Below are 22893 nucleotides of genomic sequence, written 5' to 3' on the forward strand. Positions count from 1 at the left end.
ACACAGATGACACTGTCACACTGGCAAGAACTCCCATCAGATCACAGAGAGCAATCCCAACTTTTGAACATCTTTGTGGACAAAATAACTTAAAAATGCATTACAATAAATGCAAAATAATGTCTTGGGTAAGTCATTTGATGAAATATCCATGGAAAATGTGGGGGGAATTAAACTTGAAGCTGTTAAAACCTATAGGCACTTGGGTGTGATGTTTGCAGCTTCTCCATCAATGGTCACCAGGGTGTCTCGAGATGCAGGCAGCGAGGCCTGCCCTCCCCATTCCAGGTCATTCAAGTTGCAGGTTGAGAAGTCGATTTTCCACTCACTCACCCAAGCAGTCCTTGTGGCAAGGAGCAAACAGAGCCGATCCCTGGGGTCTTCTTACTCAAGGAGTGGTACATGAATGTGGTTGCTTTTCCTGACTTTACTTGCAGGCTTACTTTGGAGAAGGGGGGAGCTGCAACAGCAGCAGACAGTCTCAGTGTGCTGTAAAGGGAAGCAATCCCAGGTTAACTGCCCAGGTGTGTTTCTAACCCTGAATCAGCAGCTTCCAGCAGGGAACACTCTTGGAGAAGCTGGTCTGGATGCCCCGTCCTGGCTACACGCGGTTGTCTGCCAGAAACACGAACCTGGGCAAACACTTCCAGCGAACAAAGGCGTCAAGTGGTGGCCTAACCCTCATCGTTCTCAGTGCAAACCAGGGGCCCTTGCTGGCATCAGGATACAGAGGGGATTTCTTCTGCATCCCTGCTGGTGCAATGAGTGGGCTGCGGGGAAGACATTCCTATAAGCATATCCACTCCCCAAAAATCCCCACTCTCTATTTAAGCCCTGCATTTAATCAAGCTGTGGATTCAGTGTGACCGCTGAAGACTGCTTTCATCTCTGGAGCATTTTTGTGCTGCCAGGCTGTATCCACCGTCACCCTAGATCAGGCAACACCCAGCACAAGTGTCAGAGGATGGCACGCAAAGGCATTTTGCTTGGCGCACACACCACGGGGAAAGGGCCAGGGCTGCGCTGCCACAAGGATCAGGTCCCACCGCCCACCCCTGGCATGCCAACTTCTTACAAACGGAGGTTGCAAATGGGTGTTTTTGGCACCGCCTCAGATGGACGGCTACGAAGAGGGGAGGGTCTCCCCCCTTGGTGTAGCTGAAATAATAGGAGATGTTTGTTCCAATGCGGTTCCCAAAGGGGAACAAAGTGCTGCTGCTAAATTGAATGTTAAATACCTGCAGGAACTGCACACACAACGATAGCTAGATTGAAAAATCTATCTGGGGAAAGAAAGAAAGAAAGAAAAACAGGGAGGTCTGGTACAATTACAGTATCCTCTGGCATATTTATCTTCATGAGCTTTGAGATTTGTCACTCCGCTCGACTAAAACTAGCTGCTCGTAAAATAAACTGCTTCGTGGAGGCATTCTTTATTGGGTTCATATCGCCAGCCAGAGTGAATAATTCTTTGTGCAAACAGCAAGGGGGTGAAAAACAACGTTTCATAAACCCATCAGAACCGAGCCAGCTTAATACCGCCGGAGCTGTAATAATGGTCTGCCCATCCCTGTCTCCCTAATTTGGTTAGGACGCACGCTGCTCTGACCTCGAAATCTAACCGCGGCACTTGCCGTTCACATGGAGAATCGGCCGGAAGGATCAACACGCCGCCCGCCCCTCCCCGGGGTACTTGCTGTTTTGATGCATTCATGCAAAATCCTTGGGATATCCACCCTGCTCTTCTCCGAGGTGCTTTCTAGTCAGCTGACACTTGGCTTAATGCAAACAGGGGAATTTCTCCTCGCTCCACTCACAGGATCTCCCCTTTTTCCACTAAAAGAGTGTGTTCAATTCAGGCTTTGTGTAGGGAGGAGCGAGAGCAAGACCTGGGCTTTCCTTGCACCTCCAGCCTCCTGCAGATCTCAGGGTTTCTTTTTCCAGACCAGGTCTACCAGGCCCGGAAAGGACAACATGTTAGGCTGTGCAGTTGTGTGCAAGCACATTAAGTGCATCAAAAACCACGGTGTGGCAGAACAGTCTCCCTCACCACACCGCAGGTGAGCAAATTACACCAATACATTTCTGACACGCTTCTGAAGCCAGGGCTGGGTCACTGCTTAGACCCCATAACCGGCCTTTGACAAGTCCTACATGCTGATTTTTCCACCTACCTGTGCAACCACTGCGTGGATGCAGCTGGAGAGTTCACCACGGACGTGGGGCCTTTATTTGCATTGGGCAGCATCTTTGTCTTCACCCGCCTCTCCCGCTGGGAACAGCTCTTGGGTGTGGAGCATCTGCAGCATGGCTGTACATGCATCGCACGCCTTCTAATCTGGGCACACAACTAAAGCAAAAAGAGGGGTGGTCCAGACGAGGAAATCCCCAGGGTGTTCGCAAGGACAGAGCGTGGTTATGTCAAACCCAGTGGTCCCTGCTAGGGCGGCAGGCTCTTTTTTGGAAAGGACACTGTACCGTGCAAGAACCAGGGCCAGACAGGACTGGGCACCATCACTGCGGGAAGGGAAAACAGTAAGGAGAATGCAAGCGGGCAGTCTGTGGTGTGAGCAGAGCCGTCCTAACCTTGCAGGAAAAGGATACGAGCTATGGGAAGTCAAATGCATACGGGCTTCTGTGCTTTAGCCCTTTCCCCCATAGCTACATACCTATGGGCAAACAGAACAAATGTTTCAAAGCTGTTGAGCATGGCTTTAAAATTGGAAGCTCCTGAAGAAAGCTTCCCACCTTCTGGTAGGTGCCACACCGCCACGGCCCATCACGCTCCCACGGATGGGGGTGCCCAGGCGACCTGCTGGGTTGCACCCTGCAGAGCGGAAAAGGAAATCGAAAGCTCATCCCACCGAGTGCCACCTTCCCGTATCTGGCAGGAAGGCCCCATGGTTAACACCCCTTGTTAAGTCTTGATTACAGCAGTTTGCAGACAGAGACAGAGAAGCCACCTGGGCTTTTTCTAGGCGGAGTGACCCTACGGCTGGGCAGCAGCCAAAGCCCTCGTGTCTGACGGCTCCCCGGTGTTGCCAGGAGGGCGAGACAAGGCTGCCCAATGATCCAAGCGTGAGGGGGGCAGCAAAACCGTGCTCTTGGCATGCCCCGACCAGGGCATCTGCTTCGTGAGAAGCAGGTGGGGAGAAGGGGGAGCAAACAATTGCCATAGCAAGAGCGAGTCACTTCTGCAGACACCGAGTGTCAGAAAACACATTAAAAATTTATTTTAAATATATTATAAAAGGAAGTCCATTCAACTTTTAAAAACACTATGCATTCTATCCGAACGATCCCCGACGTAGGAAAGCGACTACATTAAAGTGCTAGACATCGTTTGCCCTCCCCGGCTATTAGGAGCTTGGTCCTAATACGCACAGAAATAAATATACACTGCTTTAAGAGGCACCGTCCAGTTTGAAAGTCATAAAGTTAAAATGCATGCAGTACAAGGAGTGAATGAACTCAGATCGTACCACCGAGGCCCCGGAGGCTGCATTTTAAACTGACATCCTAAAAGTTAAGGCTATTTGTTATTACCCTAAGGGCTAATGTTTTAATCTATTAGCTTGATTAGTTTGTATATCATTTCTTGAGCCACATTCACATTCATCTGCTTGCTAGCTGGGATAAGCGCTTTCCTCCTCATGCCAAACGAGTGGTTTTAAAGACCCTGCGGTTCCTCCGTGGTGAAGAGTGAAACCCCATGCAACTGCTGGAATCGCCGCAGCCTCCTGGGCAACACAGAAGCATCAGGAAAGTTGAGGACACAATGTGAAGAGAGGAAGAGCTGGGTCAGCGAGCCCAAAACACCCGAACAAAGCTACTTGACTCTGGTTTTTACGATGGCTCACGCACGGGTCTCTGGGGCAGGTCAGTTTGCTGCAACCCAGGCAAGGCAAGCAGGCAGCTTAGTTGATGGGCAACGAGCCTGCAAGTGAAGACAACCCTGTGCCACGGGATTTTTGCCTCTCAGCTTCCCTGGTCTGGACGTGCCACACCATTCCCACGACGTCGCTTCGAATTGCATTCGCCAATTGTCACTTGGATTGAATCGAGCGACCCCTTTTCAGTGGTACGTGGCAGAGCACTTACCGGAGGAGGTAAATATTGCCCACATTTACAGATGGGGCACTGGGAACTCAAACAGCTGACCAGTAGCTGAGCTGGGAGCAGAACCCCGGTGCACTGGGCCAGGCCGTCTCCCCTGGAAGCGCGTGAAGCTTTGCAGAAACCCCGGCGGTCGCCGATACGCCTCTCCCGTATGTTGACAACGCTGCTTTGCCACATTATTAATCCGTATAAAATAAAGCAAAAACAAACCATTAGAAGACTCTTTGTGGCAAATGATCCTTTCAGAATGGAAACAGCAAAGCGCTTTGCTGGTTTTTATGTTTGGTAACGACTGCCTTGGGCATTTAATGCTCCCTCTGCCACGGGCTGTTAACTCACAAGTGTGGCACTCTCAGCCTTCAGCGTTTGGGTGCATTTCATTACGCGTCTGCTTGCGGGAGCGCAGGGGCCGAGAAGGGCAGTAACGCGGCAGAACGTGCACCCCTGACCCTCACGCACTAAGGAGCCAGAAGCACAGCCAGCCAGAGGGGCGAACCCCTGCTAGGCTTGGGGGTTCGTTTCTTGCCCAGCGTTACGGGCCGATGGCTCCCAGATGTCCCCACGGCCCAGCCACAAGCATCTTCTATCCTGATTGCAGCAGATAAAAAGACCAATGAAAAGCCTGCTCCCCTTCAGCCAAGCGATCCTTCAGGACGGCCGCGTGGCTCCTACGCGAGCCAATTCCCGCAAACCCGCTGCAGCCGCTTGGCTCTGCAATTGCTTTGGGGACATGGCGCTTACGCCAGGCGGCTGTGCACCAGGTTCGCAAACATCTTGTAGGGTTTTAAATAAGCCGGCTCCCAGAGAAGCACGGGGCAAAGCTTGCTGAACTGCCTGATCTAGTTTGAACGCCAGTGTTAAAACATGTGAGCGGCTGCAGAGCGGAGGGAAGACGACGAAGGATCAGAGGAAAGTACGACTGGAAGGGACCTTGCCAACTCACCTAGTTCAGCCGCCTGCTCAGGGCAGGAGCATCCCTGACCAAATCATCCCACCCAAGGAACTGCCCAGGATGGAGATGCCACCGTGTCTAGCCAGTCTGCCCAACGCTTGACCACTTTCAGAGTCAGAAATGTCTTCATTTCCAACCTAAATTTTCTCTGCTGCAGATTTAATATCAGTAGGCCACTGCTGCTAGTTCCTGTCCCCTTGGTCACAGAGAAAAGCCCGTCTCCACGCAGGTATCTAAACAGACTTATCAAACCACCTGCCACTGTCTTCTCTTTTCCAGACTAAATGACCCTAGTTCTTTCAGCCTTTCCTTGCAAGTCTGACTTCCCAGGCCTCTAATAGTCATTTTTGTTGCTCCGTGCTAGTCTTTCCATTCTGTCCACATCCTTCTCGAAGTGTGGGAGCCAAAACTGGACAGCGGGCTGCAGGGGAGGTCTCCCAGGGGCTGAATAGAGCGGAAGAATCACTTCCTCTGATTTGCAAGTGACACACGCTCCTTTTGAAACAACCCAGGATGCTGTTGGCTTTTTTTTTTTCCTTTTCCAACAAGAGCACACTGTTGGCTCACATTCAGCTCATGGTCCACTGCTTTCTTGTTACTTCTGCGTTACGGCATTTAAATGTTTTCCCCACGCTTCCCACGGATCCACGGTGCTGACTTTATAGAAGTCATCTCATTAGCCTTTCGCTTCAGTGGACGGACCTGTGGGACTGTCGGTTAGAGGCCCCGTGTCTGAACAGTTCAAGTATAAAATTGCAAAATCCTGGATGCAGGTTGAACAGATAAATACATGTGCCTTTGCCAGGGAGATCAACACAAACAGCAGCCAGCCAAGAAATCCTGTGATTCAACATCTGTTTAACTCCTACTCGGGGCCGAGAAGAGGCTTTCACCTTCAGCCTTCACATCGAGTGTGATGAAAAGCAATTAGTAGACACCCAGTGCATGTAGAAACCCAGCGGCCTCTGCATCTTCTGACCCCACCTTGCAGCCTCTTGCCCTCCTCCCGTTTGCACATAAAACTGGACATTTAAAAACACACACACGCACACACCCGAATGGTAATTGCACAATGCATCAAGCTTTCTTGCAGCTCCCTGCCCCCCGCCCTCCCTCCCCCTAGCCCCCTTCACTCTTGTCCAGCAAGGCACTAGGAATTGGTTCAAGTTTAAGCATTTGCTGTCCATTTGCATTTAAAAAGGCACGTCTTTATTTTAAGGATGCTGTATTCCTCTTTCACGAAGCCCAGCCCATCATTCCTCTTGGGGAAGGGGAGAAAAAAGGGAAAAAAACCCAAAAACCCACCCTTTCTAAAGCGCACAGGACACCAGCCCTGTTTTGTCTGCTCGCAGGTTGGGCGTTAGCACCGCTATGAAACAAGCATGAGCTGGAAGAGCATTCGGTGCACACCTATGTCAATCCAGATCCCAGAGCACCTCAGGGGCACGATGCCCAGCGGCGCTTCAAGCAGCGTGACTTATGCAGCCAAGGGCAACGTTTTAAATAACCATTTTGGGGGTAAAAACGAAGAGCATGTGTTTCCCATTAAGGGCTCAATGGCATCAAAGCCCCAAACTTGACTCACATGCAAACATGAGGATGTCTATGGATTCATGCCTGAGCAATTTTACTTATAAATAACTAAAAGTAATTGGAATAATTAACTGGCCTGCCCAGCAGAAGCTCAATTAAAGATGTGGATGGTGAAATACAATTTCTATTTCTCCGTCAGCAGGGGGGCTGGCAATGGTAATACTTCCCATTAGTCAACAAAGCCTGTGGGGTACCGACACGTATAATTAATGTCAGTAAATTAACAGATTGAGGATACCACCAAACCAGCAGGCAGAGATGCTGGGAATTCACAGGATGCTCCACCCAAAATCCAGTGCTTTGTCAAATGGGTCAGCAACACACTTGGACGGGTTAGTTTTGGAGATGACAGCTTCTCAGCTTTTGTGCTGAGTCTGACAGCCATGGTGCTAGGTGTTAGCGGGCACGCGTGCATCAAGCAGGGTCTGCGTTAAGCCCACCTACCCATCGGGCGCAGGCTGCCAGCCAGTTTCTCTAAGCCCAATTCAGACTGCTGACTGGGAGGCAAAAGGCTGCCTTTCCTATCGCTACCTCCTCTCTGCAGCCAGCATCTGCCAAAAGCTGAGCAACGGAGAGCTCCAAACTTTGCTCGCTAGGTGAGCCCAAGTACAAAGCCAGTCACATAACTCAAACAGAAGCGGATCCTTTCATTAGGTGAGGAACTAAAATGCAGGCGCTAATGTTACTAGCTGCAGGGGAATGACCTGCCATAGATTTATAGATCATTTACCGACTTGGTGTCCCTATTATAATAAACTGGTGCCATTCTCATACAAATGGCTTCTTGTTCCATGGGTACTAAAACACTCATAAAGACATCTCGTCAGGCCATTTAGCATTCGGCAGTCGGTACCGCCAGGCTAACGAAAGCATTAATAACTTGAGGAAGCAACCAACAGGCATGCAAAGCTCTGGAAACAGGTGCTCTCCCCCAGGGAAGAGGGGAGTGTCTGTAGGGGGGAGCCCTTGAACGCAAAAGGGCCCTTTAATCAGCTAATGCTGACCCAGTATGACGTGGGTCTGGGTCCTACAGCCTCCACTGCTGGATCTGGCTGCTGCTCTCGGGGGACCAGAAACACCGCTCAAGAAAGGGCACTCTTGTGTGCCGCGCTCTCCTCTCCACCCTCCCAATGGGGCACAACACAGCAAGCGGCAGCATCTGAAAATGAAACCTCCACCCACTCCCATGCACATGAATAGCCTGCACTGAAGTACGCAGGCATGCCAAGAGGCATTCGAGGCCCTGAAGAGTTGAAGTCCTGCCTTGTAGGAGAGAGGGGAGCTGCTAGGGAGCTCCCTCGTGCAGCGTGGTAGGAAGAAGCCTGGATCGTGGAGCTTTTTTGTTGCTGCAGAAGGTGCAGGCTTATCAGGTCTTCCTCCAACCTCATGGCTGCTCTTCCCAAGCCCTTCCTGATGCCCAGGCCTCCCTTTCCTATCATGCCTGTGGGGACAGCAGGCCAAGCTGAGCAGCTGGGCAATGGCATGGCAAATGCGTGTGGGCAGCATCTTGGCAAGAGTTACCTGCGGGGTGACTTATGAGTCCTGCCATCACCTAGAGCTGGCCACTGCTTGCTCTCTGCTGCAAGCATCTACCATGAAGGTTTCCCATGACATGAGTTGAAAAACGGATGCCCCACCTGACAGTGTGGCCAGTGGCCCAGCTCACCAGCAACTCCTAGCAAAACCCTCTGGCTAATTTTCATTACCAATACATCAGGAAGATGAGCTAGTCCCAAATTACTATTGCCAAGCACCCAGCATAATCCAGACAGCATATTAACCCGCTGCAGACATCCAAGGCAGAGCCCACTGTGTCCTTAACCTGCACTTTCCTTCCTTTCATCCCAGTTCTGAATCCTACTTGAAGCAAAGAGGCTGCCCATCACATGAAGGGTCCCAGGCAGCGTGACATGGGCACGAAGGCTAATGCTCTAAAGCAGTGGCTCTCAACCTTGTCAGACCCCAGGTACCCTCCATAACATTTTGGCATTCGGCAGCACCCCTGCTTGAAATCTCTGGGTTTATCTTGGCAATCGTGTGTCGGTGTTTACGCACTGACCAGTGCTAGTATTGCATGGCATCTTGAAAAGGGTCTCGTGGCATCCCAGTTGAGAACTGCTGCTCTAAAGCCGTGTTCTCCTGGGGCTTAAAGCTCTGGCTTTTACAATGGGAGCAGCCACAAACTGTGGATGGATGAACAACAGGGTCATGGAAGACCAAGGCCCATGTACAGCCCTGGAGCAGGATTCAGCAAAGTGCAGCTGTCTGTACTCCGTATGAATTTGGCCTTAAGTCTTGAGAAGAAAATGGGGCTGCTCCCCAGAGTGGGCTTTTCCTGCACAAAGCCCTGGGGTGCTCTCAGGGTGCCTCCTGCTGCACGGGGCCTTGGACTCGGTGCTTTTCGTCCTTTAGGAGTAGAAGGTGCCATGACTACCTGAGCAGCAGCCTGCAACATTGAGAAGAAAACCCTACCCTGCTCCTTGGCACGGCAAGGCCCAGCAGTGGGAGGCAGACAGCAAGATGCATGGATGTTTCCCACTGCTGCTTGCCATTTACAGAAATGTGTTTCAACACCTGGCCCTGCTGCCCCATGCAATACATCCCTCGTACTCACGTCTTCCTCTGGAAGATGCTGAGGAGGCCCGAGCTGCCCTGGGTGTATTTTAAACCGGGGGGGGGGGCACAGAAGACATGCTCCATGCCAGGTTGTTCTCTGTTCTGCTGCGCTGGAAGCCTGTGTCTGTGCACCAAGGTCTCCATTACACGGGCTCTGGGCTGTATGCTTGAGTGCAAGGGATGCCTAGAGGTAAAGTGCCTATCTGGAACCGTGGTGGCAGATGGGGAGGGCAGCACTGAACTGTGTGCAGGGCACAGCAATCGCTCGTGGCCGGGGAAGGAAGGACCCCATCCGCACTCAGAGCCCTCTAAATCCAGAGCTCCAGCTCCCACCTCGGCCCCAGAAACGACTCTGGCCAAGCCGCCTGCAATCTCACCATCCCCGCAAGAGGATGCAGCATCTTCAAAATAAAGCCTGGCCTGCCCGCCATGCCCCCTCCTGAGATTCTCCCTTTTACCTTAATTACCTACTGTGTTTCTTTAAAAAAATGACTCTTTAAAAAATTTTTCTGTCACCCTCCCCAGTAAAAATGTAGAGCTGTAAAATAGAGAGAGAGCAAGAGCATGAGAGAGATCTGCAGTCTTTAAAGGTCGAGGTTCCGGTTAAATTTTTCCAGGACTGTTGAGTTCACGTGTTCAAAGAGCCACTGCTGGGTGGGAGACGAGGGGTTGCACGTGTTCATGAAGATCTTGCGGTCGCTCTCGCTGCAGTCCATGCAGCTGCTGCTCACTGGGTGGTAGAGGGTCTTGTCCTGGGGAAGAGAGATGGAGAATGAGTGTGCTGGGCAGGTTTGGTAAGGAGAGCTTTTGAATGTGGGAGTTAGGGATAAAACCTCGATGTCAGAACTTCCTAGACCTTATATGCTGGAGGCTGCAAGTGAGAGAGGAACAAGGGGAAAAACTCTGGTCACGCCCTATTCACTCTCCCGTTCAGCATCCACTCTCTGCCCCTGCGCGATGCAGAAGACTGGGCAAGACGGACCCATGGTCTGACCCCGTACTTATGAGAGAGGCCCACAACGAAAAAGCCAGGCACATTTGACTACCATCGACCTAGCACTATAAGGCTTTCAGGGGAAGGTGGAGGGAAATGTCCTTGGCTTTCCCTCCTCTAGCTGTTTTACCCCTCACATGCTTTTTTCCTCCTTTCCATCTTACTCGCGAGCTTCTGGGGGGTGGCATCTGTACGAGATGGAAAGGACATGGGGATTAGAGCATTTAGCCTAAAGCCTTGCTTAAAGGTTTATGCTCTTGAGGAAGAAAACCTGTCTAACTGGTCTTAAATGTTGCAACACTTGACACTGCCTGTATTAATGGATACCACCTTTCCTGTGCAGGACCATCCTTTGCATTTATAATGCTGCGTCCAGCTTGCACGCGGGTTTCTCCAGCAGTGGTTTCCTTTGGGGGCCTGCCCTTGCCTCACTCCTACCTGCAGTGGCATACATCAGATCTACTAACCCCAGTGCTAGCCCTTGAAATATCTCAGGTCAGCTCTGCCTGTGCACTCAAAATACCATAGCAGCGCACAGCTGCTTGGATTCATCTGTCACCATGCTGCCTTCCTCCCCCCCAGAGCCAGTGCCAGGTCCGGGTCTCACGACATCTGCTTGGGAAAGCAGAGCCAACTCAAAAGCTGCCTCCTGCTGCCTGCAGGCAGATGTTCTGCCCCAGCCTTGCCTTGTGCTGCACATACTGATCAGAGGGGCTGCGAGGGAAAAGCCTTTTGATTAAGAGCCTATTCACCTGTTGCTGCACAAACACAGGGAGGGCTATTCTGTAGTTGCTCGGGGATGTAGGGGGGTAGTTAGGAAGGCCAAGGCAGAGATGGAACTGGGACTGGCTTCCCAGATTAAGGACAATAAGAAGTCCTTTTTTAAATACGTAGGGGGTAAAAAGAAGGTCCTGGGTAATGTGGAGCCCTTGCAGGATGCGATGGGAAACTTGGTCATCACACCAGATGGCAAAGCTAACATGTTTAACGATTTCTTTGCCTCCGTCTTCCTAAGTAGGGGCCAGAACAGCCACCTCCCTGCTGGGCCCCCCTCGGGCCCCAGGGGAGGCACGCCTGGGCCAGGGGTTAGCAAGGATTTAGTTAGGGAGCTTCTGGAGGGGTTGGACGTATTCAAGTCAGCCGGCCCGGATGATCTCCACCCTAGAGTACTAAAGGAACTGGCCGAGGTCATTGCAAGTCCCCTGGCACGGCTTTACGAGCACTCGTGGTGCTCTGGTGTGGTGCCAGAGGACTGGAAGAGGGCCAACGTGGTTCCCATCTTCAAAAAAGGCAGGAAGGAGGGCCCGGGAAACTATAGGCTGGTTAATCTTACCTTGATCCCAGGCAAGCTGTTCAAGAAAATTATGCTGGCACACATCCAGGAGGGGCCAGCGGGGGACTGCATGCTCAGGGGCAACCAGCACGGGTTCATCAGTGGCAGGTCCTGTCGGACCAACCTGGTGGCCTTTCACGATCAGATCACCAGATCATTGGACGCAGGGGTAGCAGTGGATATAGTCTTCCTGGACTTCCGGAAGGCCTTCGACACTGTCTCTCACCCCGTTCTCATTAAGAAACTGGGGGCTGTGGTGTAGACACCCACACAGTCAGATGCGTTGCCAACTGGCTGGCGGGCCGCACCCAGAGGGTGGTGGTGGACGGGTCCTTCTCAACCTGGAAGGACGTGGGCAGCAGGGTCCCCCAGGGCTTGGTCCTCGAGCCCGCACTGTTCAACATCTTCAGCAGTGATTTGGACGAGGGGGTAAAAAGCACCCTGTTCACATTTGCTGATGACACTAAGATGTGGGGGGACGTGGGCACACTGGAAGGATGCAACAGGCTACAATCAGACCTAGAGAGGTTACAAGGGTGGGCGGACGAGAATAGGATGGGTTTCAACACAGACAAGTGCAAGGTGCTGCACCTTGGGAGGAACAACCGGCACCGTACCTACAGGCTGGGGAACTCCCCTCTTGTCAGCATGGAGGCGGAAAGGGATCTGGGAGTCATCATCGACTCCAAGATGAACATGGGCCGGCAGTGTGGGGACGCAGTCAGTAAGACCAACCGCACCTTGTCCTGCATCCACAGATGCATCTTGAGCAGGTCCAGGGAGGTGATCCTCCCCCTCTGTGTGGCACTGGTCAGGCCGCAGCTGGAGTACTGCGTCCAGCTCTGGGCACTGCACTTCAAGAGGGATGTCGACAGCATGGAGAGGGTCCAGGAGGCCACTCGCATGAGCAGGGGTCAGCAGGGCAGGCCCTAAGAGGAGAGGCGACGGGGCCTGAACCTGTTCAGCCTCCACAAGAGAAGGCCGAGGGGGATCTTGTGGTCTGTTATAAACTAGTCAGGGGGGACCAGCAGGCATTGGGGGAGTCCCTGTTCCCCCGAGCACTGCCAGGAGTGACCAGGAATAATGGTCACAAGCTGGCAGAGGGTCGGTTTAGGTTAGATATCAGGAGGTGCGACTTCACGGTCAGGGCGGCTAGGGTCTGGAACCAACTTCCAGGAGAAGTGGTGCTGGCTCCTACCCTGGGGGTGTTTAAGAGGAGGCTGGATGAACACCTTACTGGGGTCGTTTGACCCCAGTACTCTTTCCTGCCATGGCAGGGGGTCGGACTAGATGATCTGCTCAGGTCCCTTCCGACCCTAGAAACTATGAAACACCATTTGCAAGGTATTAATAAAGCTCAGCTGTTTGCAGCAAGATCCTCCATGTTACTGAGCAGCGGATGTGACTGGCCATAGAACAGGCTCTGGGCACAGGAAGCCGGCCAGGGAGAGGAGGCACAGGTGGGATGCCCCCTCCTTGTGCAATGGGTCCCAGAGAGCCTGGGCTTATTGCTGCTCCTTTCCCTTTCCAAAGGGAGCAGCAGGGAGCTGGTTCTTGCAATAAGGGATGCCTAAGGGGATATCAAAAGCCTACCCCTGTATAAGTGACAAGGATGGAGCTACCTGCCTCCTGAGTGAGGCCAACTGCACTCTTATGAGAGCACATGACACACATGCTCTCACTTTCATAGATTTCATAGACATCAGGGCTGGAAGGGACCTCGGGAGATCATCGAGTCCAGCCCCCTGCCCAAAGGGCAGGAAGTCAGCTGGGGTCATAGGATCCCAGCAAGATAAGCATCCAATTTACTCCTGAAGGTGTTCAATGTAGGTGCTTTGCCTAGTCTTCACAGCTCAATACAGGACAGACACTGAGCTGGGGATGCAGATGCTCCCCTGGAGTCCTGGGTCTGGTTTTGGGGCCTGAGCTTCAAGATGGGTATGCACAGAATGGCAAGAGTCCAGCAGAGCAATGAAAATGATGATTAGGGGCCTGGGAGAAAAGACTTACAATGAAAGGCTGAAAGATCTAGGGTTACTTAGTTTGGAGAACAGAAGACTGAGTTGGCAGGGGGTGATTATGGTCTTCAAATACCTGAAGGGTGATTACAGGGAGAAGGGAGATGGGCTTTTCTCTGTGGCCGTAGGGGACAGGACTGGGAGCAATGGACTCAAGCTGCAGCAGAGAAAGCAGATGGGAGATGAGGAGGAACTTTCTGACCCTGAGGACGGTCAAGCATTAGAGCGGGCTGCCTCGAGAAGTGGTGCAATCTCCGTCCTTGGAAGTTTTCAAGAGCAGGCTGAAAGACCTTTGGCTGGGATGGTTTAGTCAGGTTTGAGTAGGGGCTCGACTAAATTACCTGGCAAGGTCCCTTCCAGCCCTATGTCCTGTAGTCCTATGCACCCAGGGCAGCAAAGTATGCCAGTGGCTCCTGGCCTGGCACTCACAGCACCAGAGCGGAGGGTACTGGCAGCTACGCTCTGCCGAACAAGCACGCGTGCACATTGCTTTCACTCTCTCCAGTGACACGTGGCTTTCATGTTTTCTCCCTACTCATAAGCTGTGCTCATGGAGGAGTCCTGCCTTCAGGCCCACTCCCCTCCGGACAGCACCACCTTTGATACTGCCAAAGCGACAAGGATCGGCTTGGAGAGTCTCCTGTCACAGCTACATGACTAGCTAGCGAATAAAACATGAGCTGTTCTCATAAGAAGCCCCAGGAGACCACTGAACAGCCTGACACGTTAATAAGAAAGCGCACACATGCACTCACTTTTCTGTATCGCCAGAGCTGGTTCCCCTTCATCCCGTGGCAGTCGTAGAGGGTCACGGGACTGCTGTGGGAAATGGCGTCGAAGCAGAACTTCTTGGTGTGCTGCGGGTCCCCGGGACGGATGTCCTCTCGCCAGCTGAACGTGAACACCTGCCAGGACACCAGCATGCAGGAAGTGAGGAAGACCCGAAGCTGGGGAGCTGAGGGGGTGTTATTTTGCCTACAGAGTAGGCTGCTCTTCGCTGGGAGGCTCTTTTCTCTGAAGGGAGGGAATAAGCCGCTGCTAAGCTTGGAAGATCTGGTGTTGGATGCGGGGTCGGGGGGGGGCCTGGGGTTTGTCTGCACTGCGGCCTGCCCAGTCTCCACACTGCTGCTGCTGACACCAAGACCCAGCATTGCCGACATGGGGCCTAACGATGCCTGTGGGCTGCCCATGCAGCCGCTTGCGGGATCCGAGATCAGGCTGGTGCTCCCCAGGCTGTGAGAAGCTGTGCCATCCACCTGGCAGGAACGGCAGCTCTCAAGTGGCCCTGTACCAACACCTGCCTTTCTCTGATCCATGCACATGCCGCCCTGATGATGGACCGAAGGCTATGGCAGGGAATAAAAGGACCAAAGAGACCTGTGGTGATATTAGACAGGGCAGCAGCTCTAGCCAAAGCCTGGACACCGGGGTAGAAACACACACAGAGCCGAGTCCTGCTGGGAGTGAGAGGTCTGCGGGGAAAGGAGCTGGAGATGGGAGACTGCAAGGGAGCAGGAACACTTCCTGGAGCAGCAGAGAAGTGGTGTGGCTTCCTCGTGCTGCTTTGAATCCAGGTAGTCAATCCTGCTCTGCTCTCCCCCAGCCCAAGGCAGTTTGGATCCAAAAGAAATTACCATTATCCTTTAGGAACCAGTTAAACACAACCCAAATCACGGTCCTCCTAGACGCACACACCCACCCACTCCTGCAGCCAACTGCTCCTGGAATCCACTACCAGAGCTACAGCCCCTTTTTGATTCCCCCCGCCAAACTAGTTTCACTCCCAGTTTCCTTGCATCCAAGTGCATGTACAGCAACCTGCGATCTCCTCATACTGAATCCACTTCCAGTCATAGATTGCTCCATCACTGGCCCTTGGCTTTCTAGATCTCTTTTCAGCTCAGCTGCTCCACGGTACACAAACCAAGCCTCCCCTCCCGGTTTGTTACAATAAAGCTGTCATTTCTGGCATGTCGTACACCCAGAGGGCAAGTCGATCATCTGGCTAGTTTCATCTCTCGCCAGCAATGACCAGTAAGTGGTTACCGAGCGTGCCTGCAGGCTCATTCATATGCATGAGGCATCTCTTATTGCATCTTCCAGCAGATCCTTCGAAGCTAATATTCACTTCGTTACCTATCATGACTGCCTTGTTACCAGCTTCTGTTTTCTCCTGCTTCAACAACTGGGTGAAAACCTCCCTAAGCAGCCTCCAAGGCTCCAGACCCTTTCCCCCTGATCTTTCCTATGACACCAAGAGCCAGAGCCTGCAACAGAGACCGTTGGACCGTCCTTAGGCCAGTGGGCAAGAACCCTTTCCATTGCCCTGCACTCCCTAGAGAAGTGGAGCCACTGCAATATTTACAGCCCCAGGTGAACATTTAAGGACAGTTAAGGATGGAAGGAGGGTTCAGGTACCTGCACGTTGTTCCAAGCTGCCTCCCCTCTGCCTTTCACACAGGTTTCCAGCCGCAGTGGGGCTCCCAACGCGCCGTGTTTCGTGTCTACACACAGGCCGGTGCCCAGATTCCGGATCTGCAACGTTAAGTGACTTGTTAGTTCTGCTGCTGTAATCTTTGTCCAAGCAATGGTTGAGAAGCAGGATGATTTGAGCATCTGCCTCCAACAGCGGCTGGCTGCATGACAGCCAAGTGCCAGACCTCTTCTGCTATTACACGAGTGAGCTGGCGGCATTTCAGCTGCCGGGAGGCACGCGAGATCGATAAGCCAAAAATGCGATCAATCTTAAATAGCCCAATAATCTGCTTGGGTGTCCTGCACGCTGCAGATGTGTAAAACCCATTATTTCATCATGCGCCGCGGACTGAACCTGCATGCTTATAGCACTGTTTATCTCTAGACCAGAAGTGCGTGGGGATCCAGGGATACTTGGATAAGCTGTTAGGAAACAACTGTTACATCTGCACATTACTACAGTGATCGGCATGGAGCAAAACTATAACTCATACCCCGGTACAAGGTTTAGGCCACCTGTTGTTGCTAGAGAAGTTGCATTGTAACAGCTGATGTCTGCTCCTGACCCTCCCCATCACTTTTAACGTTATATCTGTCCACAGCCAGAATCACTGTCCTTGCTGACCTCCATTTTTGCAGAGGGAAAAGCAAAGGTGCAGCAAAGCTAAATGACTGACCTAAACTCTGCCCAGACACCTGGGTTGTTTCTAGCTCTGCTGCTGAGCACCAGGGAATCATTCTGCCTCCCCCAAGGTCATGCACTGTGCAGAAGCAGGTCAGTATGCCACATCTCCCCATGGCTAAGCACTTAGGGAACGTCATCTAGGGCATCTGCTCTGTTCCTCAAGCTGGCTGGAGCAACCAGGAGAACAGGAACGCCGCTCTCTGAATCACCGAGAGCCGGGGCTGGAGAACACCGATGCATGGTCTGCTTGCGGGAAGGGAGCAGAGCAGTATCAGAGCTCCCAGGAAGCTCTCTGACAACCCCGTGGCCAGTCAGCCCCAGCCGGGCACGTTCAGTGGCCTCACCTCTCCCCATGCTGCAGCTGGGGGCTCCACCGGCGGGTAAAACTTGGGCAGGTCCCAGGCCACCTCGTTCATGAACCACTTGAAGCTCTTGCAGTTGAGGTTGCTGCGCAGCTCCTTCTGGGCAGCCACGTCCCCTGCGGAGAGGTGCCGGTACTCCGGCCTCCGCTGGTAGATGTACTCGGCGTACTCATCCATCCACACCTCGGCCACGCGTTTCAGGTTCTGCACAGGCAAGGGGGGGGAACAGGATGTGAAATGACTGTCTACGCGCCCACAAGGATCCCAAAAAGAGTCGGTGCCTGGGCTTGGAAAGGCTTTTTATTCAGATGCACACCGCCTCTCAAGCTGGAGAAAGCAAGCCCATTTTTATTACACCCTTGTACCCAGGGGCTTATAGGACAAGATTTTTTTGGCTGAGGTCGACAGACTTCTGGAATTCAGCCATCCTGTCCGGCTCCCCACAGCGACGAGAATAGCATTAGTCACAAGTTGTTAAAAAAAACAAAAAAAACAAGCCTGAGAGCAGAACAAGCGACACCAGTAAATGCCGCCGGACATTTAAAGGGCTGAGAAGAAAGCTTCCTGCCTCTCCCACTCTAATTTAGGCCGCCACATCCTTTCTGTCTTCCTTTCTGAAGCCAATTTGCGGTGCCCGCTCCAGCAAGCATCAGCTCACACTGCTCTCTTCTCCGCCTTCAGCTCTGCTATAGAAAGAGCTATTTAAGGGAAACGGGTCTCACAAGCTGTGTTTGATGAAAATAATGCCGAAAAGCCCAGCAGCCAGGAGATCCTTTTGTGAGCTAACTCTGGAACAAGAGTCCTGTCTGTGTCTGGGATAAATATGGCTATTGACAGAGAGATGCAGCAGGTAACGGCACATCTGGAACGACGGTCACTGGATGGCTCCACCGGTCTTCCCAGCTGTTGTGTGACGAGCTGGATGGATGTCAGCGTTGACCGCCACAACCGAGCTGCCCAGTGACAACAGGCCGACACAGACAGCCCGATACCACAGGTACAGCAGGACCTGAGGGTGCCACGGGGCACTTCTCCGAGCCACACACTCAAACTACCAGGCCCAATAGTTTCCAGGGAGGTTTCAAAAGTAGCGCAGGTGGCAGTCGCTCACCACTGCATCATACAGCTGCACTGCACCAGGCCCAAACTGAGCCCCAGACGGATGCATGCTTTAGCCGAAACCGTCCCCTCACCTGGCTGGTTTCCACAGCTTCCCACTGGACTGCCCTGCCTGTCCCCAATTCCCTCTGATGTCCTGGAGGAGCTAAGGAGGAACATGGCTGCACTGCAAGAGACTGTGCGCTGTGAAGATTTCTGATGTCTAAGGCGGCAGAGGACAGAAGAGCACGGGCTCGCTTTGGGTGGGAGCCACATGGTCCAAATCCCTCATTAGCTCAAAGCCCGTTTCGGCAGGGAGCCCTTCAGGACAGGGGTAGGAGGCAAGATCGTTCTTGGTGTTGCTTTGCAGCCTTGTTCCTATAAAACCCGTTCCCACCAGAGGGCACCATTGCCCCTTTCCAAAATCTGCGCTCCGCCAGCAATTTGAGAGAGCCAGCACACAGCATGCAGGCTTACTGCCCTCCCACTCCAAGCTAAACTAATTAAGAAATCACACTGGACAGGCCTTTGCATCCTGGATAATTATAGCTTGCTTCTCCAGTGCACTGCGAGGCTCGAGGCAGATATGTCTTTCAGTCCCCCAAGTGCCGCTACCCCTACTCTGAAACGTGCTGCTCCAAGGTTTTAGCTCTCAGGCACTTGGCATTTCCTCCTGAGAAAGCCACACTGTACATTTCAGTGGGGATGACAGTCCAAGTCGCAACTATACCGGCCCTGAGACTTTCCATCACGGCCAAAGTTAGCGTCCGGATACAATCAGACATGCTCTTAGCAGGGGCAATGGGGAGGAGTGTGTCTGCCCTTGGAAACAGGTTTGCTGTTGCTCTCTCCATGCATGATACAGCTTAGCCGAAGCTCAGCCTGGTCAGCTCCCCAGAAGTAGCTGCCCCTCTGGCACTCAAAGCTGCAAAGGAAGTTAATGAGGAGTATGCTCACCCGCGCCAGGCTGACTCCGGTCGGGACCTTGTATGGCACATACTTCCTGTAGATGTGGCCCACTCGGGAGCAAGGGATGTCTTCCATGCGGCCTCCACACATCCACACCTGTGGGAGGGCAGAGAGGGGCAGACCTGCAGTGAGAACTCACTCCCGATTCAAAGCCCCACTTCCGAAAGACAGAAGAAAAAAAACATTCAACCCATCTCTGAGCTTTAAGTTGCATCTTCTTTGCCAAATGCCCTCTCGGCACTTTGCAAACCTGACTCCCGTTGCCCCGGCACTCTCAATTTAGGCAACGTGTTAGCCAACTGGCTGGACAGGCGGTGCCTGTATACTCAGCCATCAGTTGGCAAGGCCCAAACAATGTTGAGCATCGCAGCCCCATGCTGGCCTAAGTTAACGGGGGTGGTTATGGCACACAGGAGTCATGCCGATTAAGAACTGGACCCTTGTGCAAAACCCTGTGCTCCATATCTGATAGCTGAAGGCAGACAAGACAGCCCTGTAGTTCAGATCATGTGCTGCACAAACACTTTTGAAGAAATTATTCATAAGCCTGCCTAAGCTTCAAACCAGAAAATACTGGCTCCCACATGCCTCTGTGCTCTCGCTGGGTACCAGGGTAAGGCCTTGGATGTTGCCACTGTGATTTTAGTGCTGGCATGTGCCCTTACAATTAGTGGAAGTCCCTGCCTGGTGAAATGCAATTACCTTTAAAAGCCCTCAGAAAGTCAATGGGAGAGAACATTAGTTGCAGAATAACGACTTGAAGCTTGATTAATGTCAAGGTGATGCCAAGAAGTTTATTTTCCAGGCAGAAAGCATCGATTCCGTGCCAACATCCTGCAACAACTTTCTCTGACTCTTAGATTAGCAAGGCTGCAGTCAGAGGGAATGAAGTACAGTGACTGCTGGTCTCTGGGCAAGCAGAAGAAAGCTTTTGCAGGGGTGGAAGGAATACATCTGCATGCTTCGTCAGAAAATATCTAATCGATTATCGACCAAAGCACCTTACATTTTTAGAAAGGGGCTGCTTTATGACTCCATTTGTATGTTTTTCCCTCTAAAATGCTGCCTCGGCAAAAGAGCTGGGCAAACATCCTGATGGATGCTCCATTAAGGGCATTGCTGGCTCCTGCTGACTTTTTAAACAGCACCTTCCAGCTTTCGTTCCCTACAAATGACTCACCACTGTCTTGCTCTCCATCCCCTCTTTGTACCCAAAAGCACTACAAGTTGACAGTGTTAGTGGTCCCTCCATTAGTCATGCCCGATTTGTGCTGCTGCAATTCACTGTACAATGAGCTTAGTAAAACAGTCTCATGTAGGGAAGGCCATTCATTAAATGTCTAGGGCTACAATATTAATTACGTGGCAAGGAAAAGCAACGTTTGGCCAATGCTTCTGCATAGTCACTAGCTACAACTCTCATGTCCTTTGAGTGTCGTCTTTAGCCAACCTCCCCCTGCCATGCCTAACTGCATCAAGCAAATGAAGTTTCATCTCTGTTGGATCAGAGTTCCCGTGGGCAAAATCCCACCAACTCAGGGTGCAGACAGATGTAACAATTATACCAAATGATGGGGGATACACGTTGCTCTGATGCCACTTACATCTGCTTGTTCCTACAGCAATGCAAGAGTCGCAAAACCCCTGCAACCATTTCAGTCCAGGTCAGCTGCAGCAACTTAGTTTACTTAATACGCTGTAGGAGGATGCAGGACTTCTGACTGATGCTCAGGCTGGCAAAACGGTGTTTTCAGTCTGATCTGAATGATTGTCAGCCTGTCTTGGGGCAGGTGCTACAGATGAACGTTGTTGGAAATCACCATTATATCTGCATGTTCTTCTACCAATAGGTGCTGTTGCAGATGAAGAAACACCTCTCTCTGCAGCACAAGACGGCCTGCGGCTGGAACAGGATCCTGCAGCTTGGACGTACCAGAGGACGCACTAGCAACTGAGAAGCCTGCAAAGATAGCTCATGGGCTGGCACCTGCCTGTCTCAAAGACCATCTTCTCCACCCAGGAGCATGGCCTACCTGTGATGGGAACAGGGGCCTCTCAGCCAGCCTACGCTGAACCTCCACTGTCCTCTGACCATGGGCCGGATGCTCTTCTAGTGGGGATGAGCAAGCTGGGAGAAGCCAGACGAGAAAAGCGGGCTTGGCCTATGTAGCCTGGCAAAGATCTCAGCCACGATGGGAAAATACCGTGCATGATACTGCGTGTCATCCCTGGACGGCACACAGCTATACGAGGTCAGGTGCTGAAAGCACGGAGCAAGAGATGGGACTACGGACCTACTTTCCACCTGCACTGTAAAACATCTGGCTGACCGCTGGCTGGTGTGGGTCTGTAGTGTCAGGCGGATGCAACGGCAAAGGCCAGCTGGGTCCTCTGAAACTTTCCAGTAGCTCCACGTGCTTCAAGTGCCGCCGCAGCCCTCCAGAAGCATGCCTGCTTCCCATTCACTCATTGCTGCTTTGATTTATTTTATTAGCGAGCTTCTTTGTGTGGTGACAGAATTCGTCGCAGCCTGCATAAAGACAATTACCAGCCCTTATCTATAAAATGGGAAGGAAATGGCGGGGGGAGCGTGACACTCATCAGCAAAACAGAGCTAACAAAAAGCAACAGAAAGTTAGCGCTAAAGGGAGGAGGGAACGCCCAAGACAATCAAGGGCTTGTCTAGGAATACATGGAGGGGAAACAAACCCTGAGTGCCAGAGCGAAGGGAGGGAGGCAACCCGCTCTGCCTGGCTGTTTTAAAATAAGGGCACTGCTCATCTTCGAGACATCAAGCTGTGTTACGGTGCTGGAGCAAAGTGCAGAAGACGCCTTCCCTTTCCGTCAGGTGGTGTCCTGGGAGCGCGTTGCCTTTATCCCGACTGACTGCTGTCTCCCCATTAACATCGGAGCTGGGGTTTTCTGCACGGTGCTTGAGCAAATATAATCTCTCTTGGCTGACGAGACGGCAGACATCCGAGTTCCGGTTTGATGAGCTGCGCTTCTCAGTTCAGCCATTTGCTAAAGCTCCTCGAGGACAGCTAAATCCAGTCAAGGAAGCCAGTGATTTATGCAGAGAGCTCATCAGGTCGCTTAAGAGAAGTGGGGCCCTGCCATTTCCGAAGTCCTGAGCTCAGAGGCTAATGCACAGGACTTCAGTGCATCTGGGAGTCCGTCTGCCTCTGAAGTCAGTGGGAGTTTTGCAGATGACTTGATCGCAGCTAGGACTGGAAACACGGCTGAAGCCACGAGCTTATTCACGTGCTCGCACACGGGACACCGTTCCCATCTGTTCCCGGGGACTGAGAGCGACAACCCGTATGTGCACAACCACGGGGGGGTCTTGAAATGAAGCACATGGCAAACCCCCAACCCCTCTCCCTTACCCTGATGTTCAACAGCTCCATTCCCTTTCTGCCGCGGCGAGGAGCAGCATCAGACAAGACTTCAGGGGGAGAAAAAAAAAAATACAGCTGCCATTAGTGCAGGCATCCAAGTGATTTGGGCACACGGGGTCTGCAGGTCCTGAAGGCTGTGTCACGATGCCATGCTTCCCTAGAGCGAAGCCAAGAAGTTAGCCAGGACTCAGAGAGAATAGTTTTCTTCAGCCCAGCATAGGAAAAAGAAAGCAAAGGGCTTGGCAGCAGGAAAGGGAGAAAGTTGCGGCTTGTGCAGGCGC

General features: G+C 52.3%; 1 protein-coding gene across 1 annotated transcript in view; it reads right to left on the reverse strand.

The window, feature by feature from the left end:
* Window positions 1-3210: 3210 nt before the first annotated feature.
* Window positions 3211-22893, reverse strand: part of GALNT10 (polypeptide N-acetylgalactosaminyltransferase 10) — a 103641-nt gene continuing 83958 nt past the window's right edge. The window contains exons 8-12 of the mRNA XM_090064751.1: window positions 19203-19310; window positions 17130-17351; window positions 16044-16160; window positions 14381-14530; window positions 3211-10032 (exon numbers count right to left, since the gene is read on the reverse strand). Of these exons, the coding sequence (XP_089920877.1) occupies window positions 9865-10032; window positions 14381-14530; window positions 16044-16160; window positions 17130-17351; window positions 19203-19310 (765 nt within the window). The 3' untranslated portion in view covers window positions 3211-9864. The remainder of the gene's footprint in view (window positions 10033-14380; window positions 14531-16043; window positions 16161-17129; window positions 17352-19202; window positions 19311-22893) is intronic.

This window comes from Crocodylus siamensis, chromosome 10 (genome assembly GCF_052110815.1).
Source record: "Crocodylus siamensis isolate JL-2025a chromosome 10, ASM5211081v1, whole genome shotgun sequence".
NCBI lineage: Eukaryota > Metazoa > Chordata > Crocodylia > Crocodylidae > Crocodylus > Crocodylus siamensis.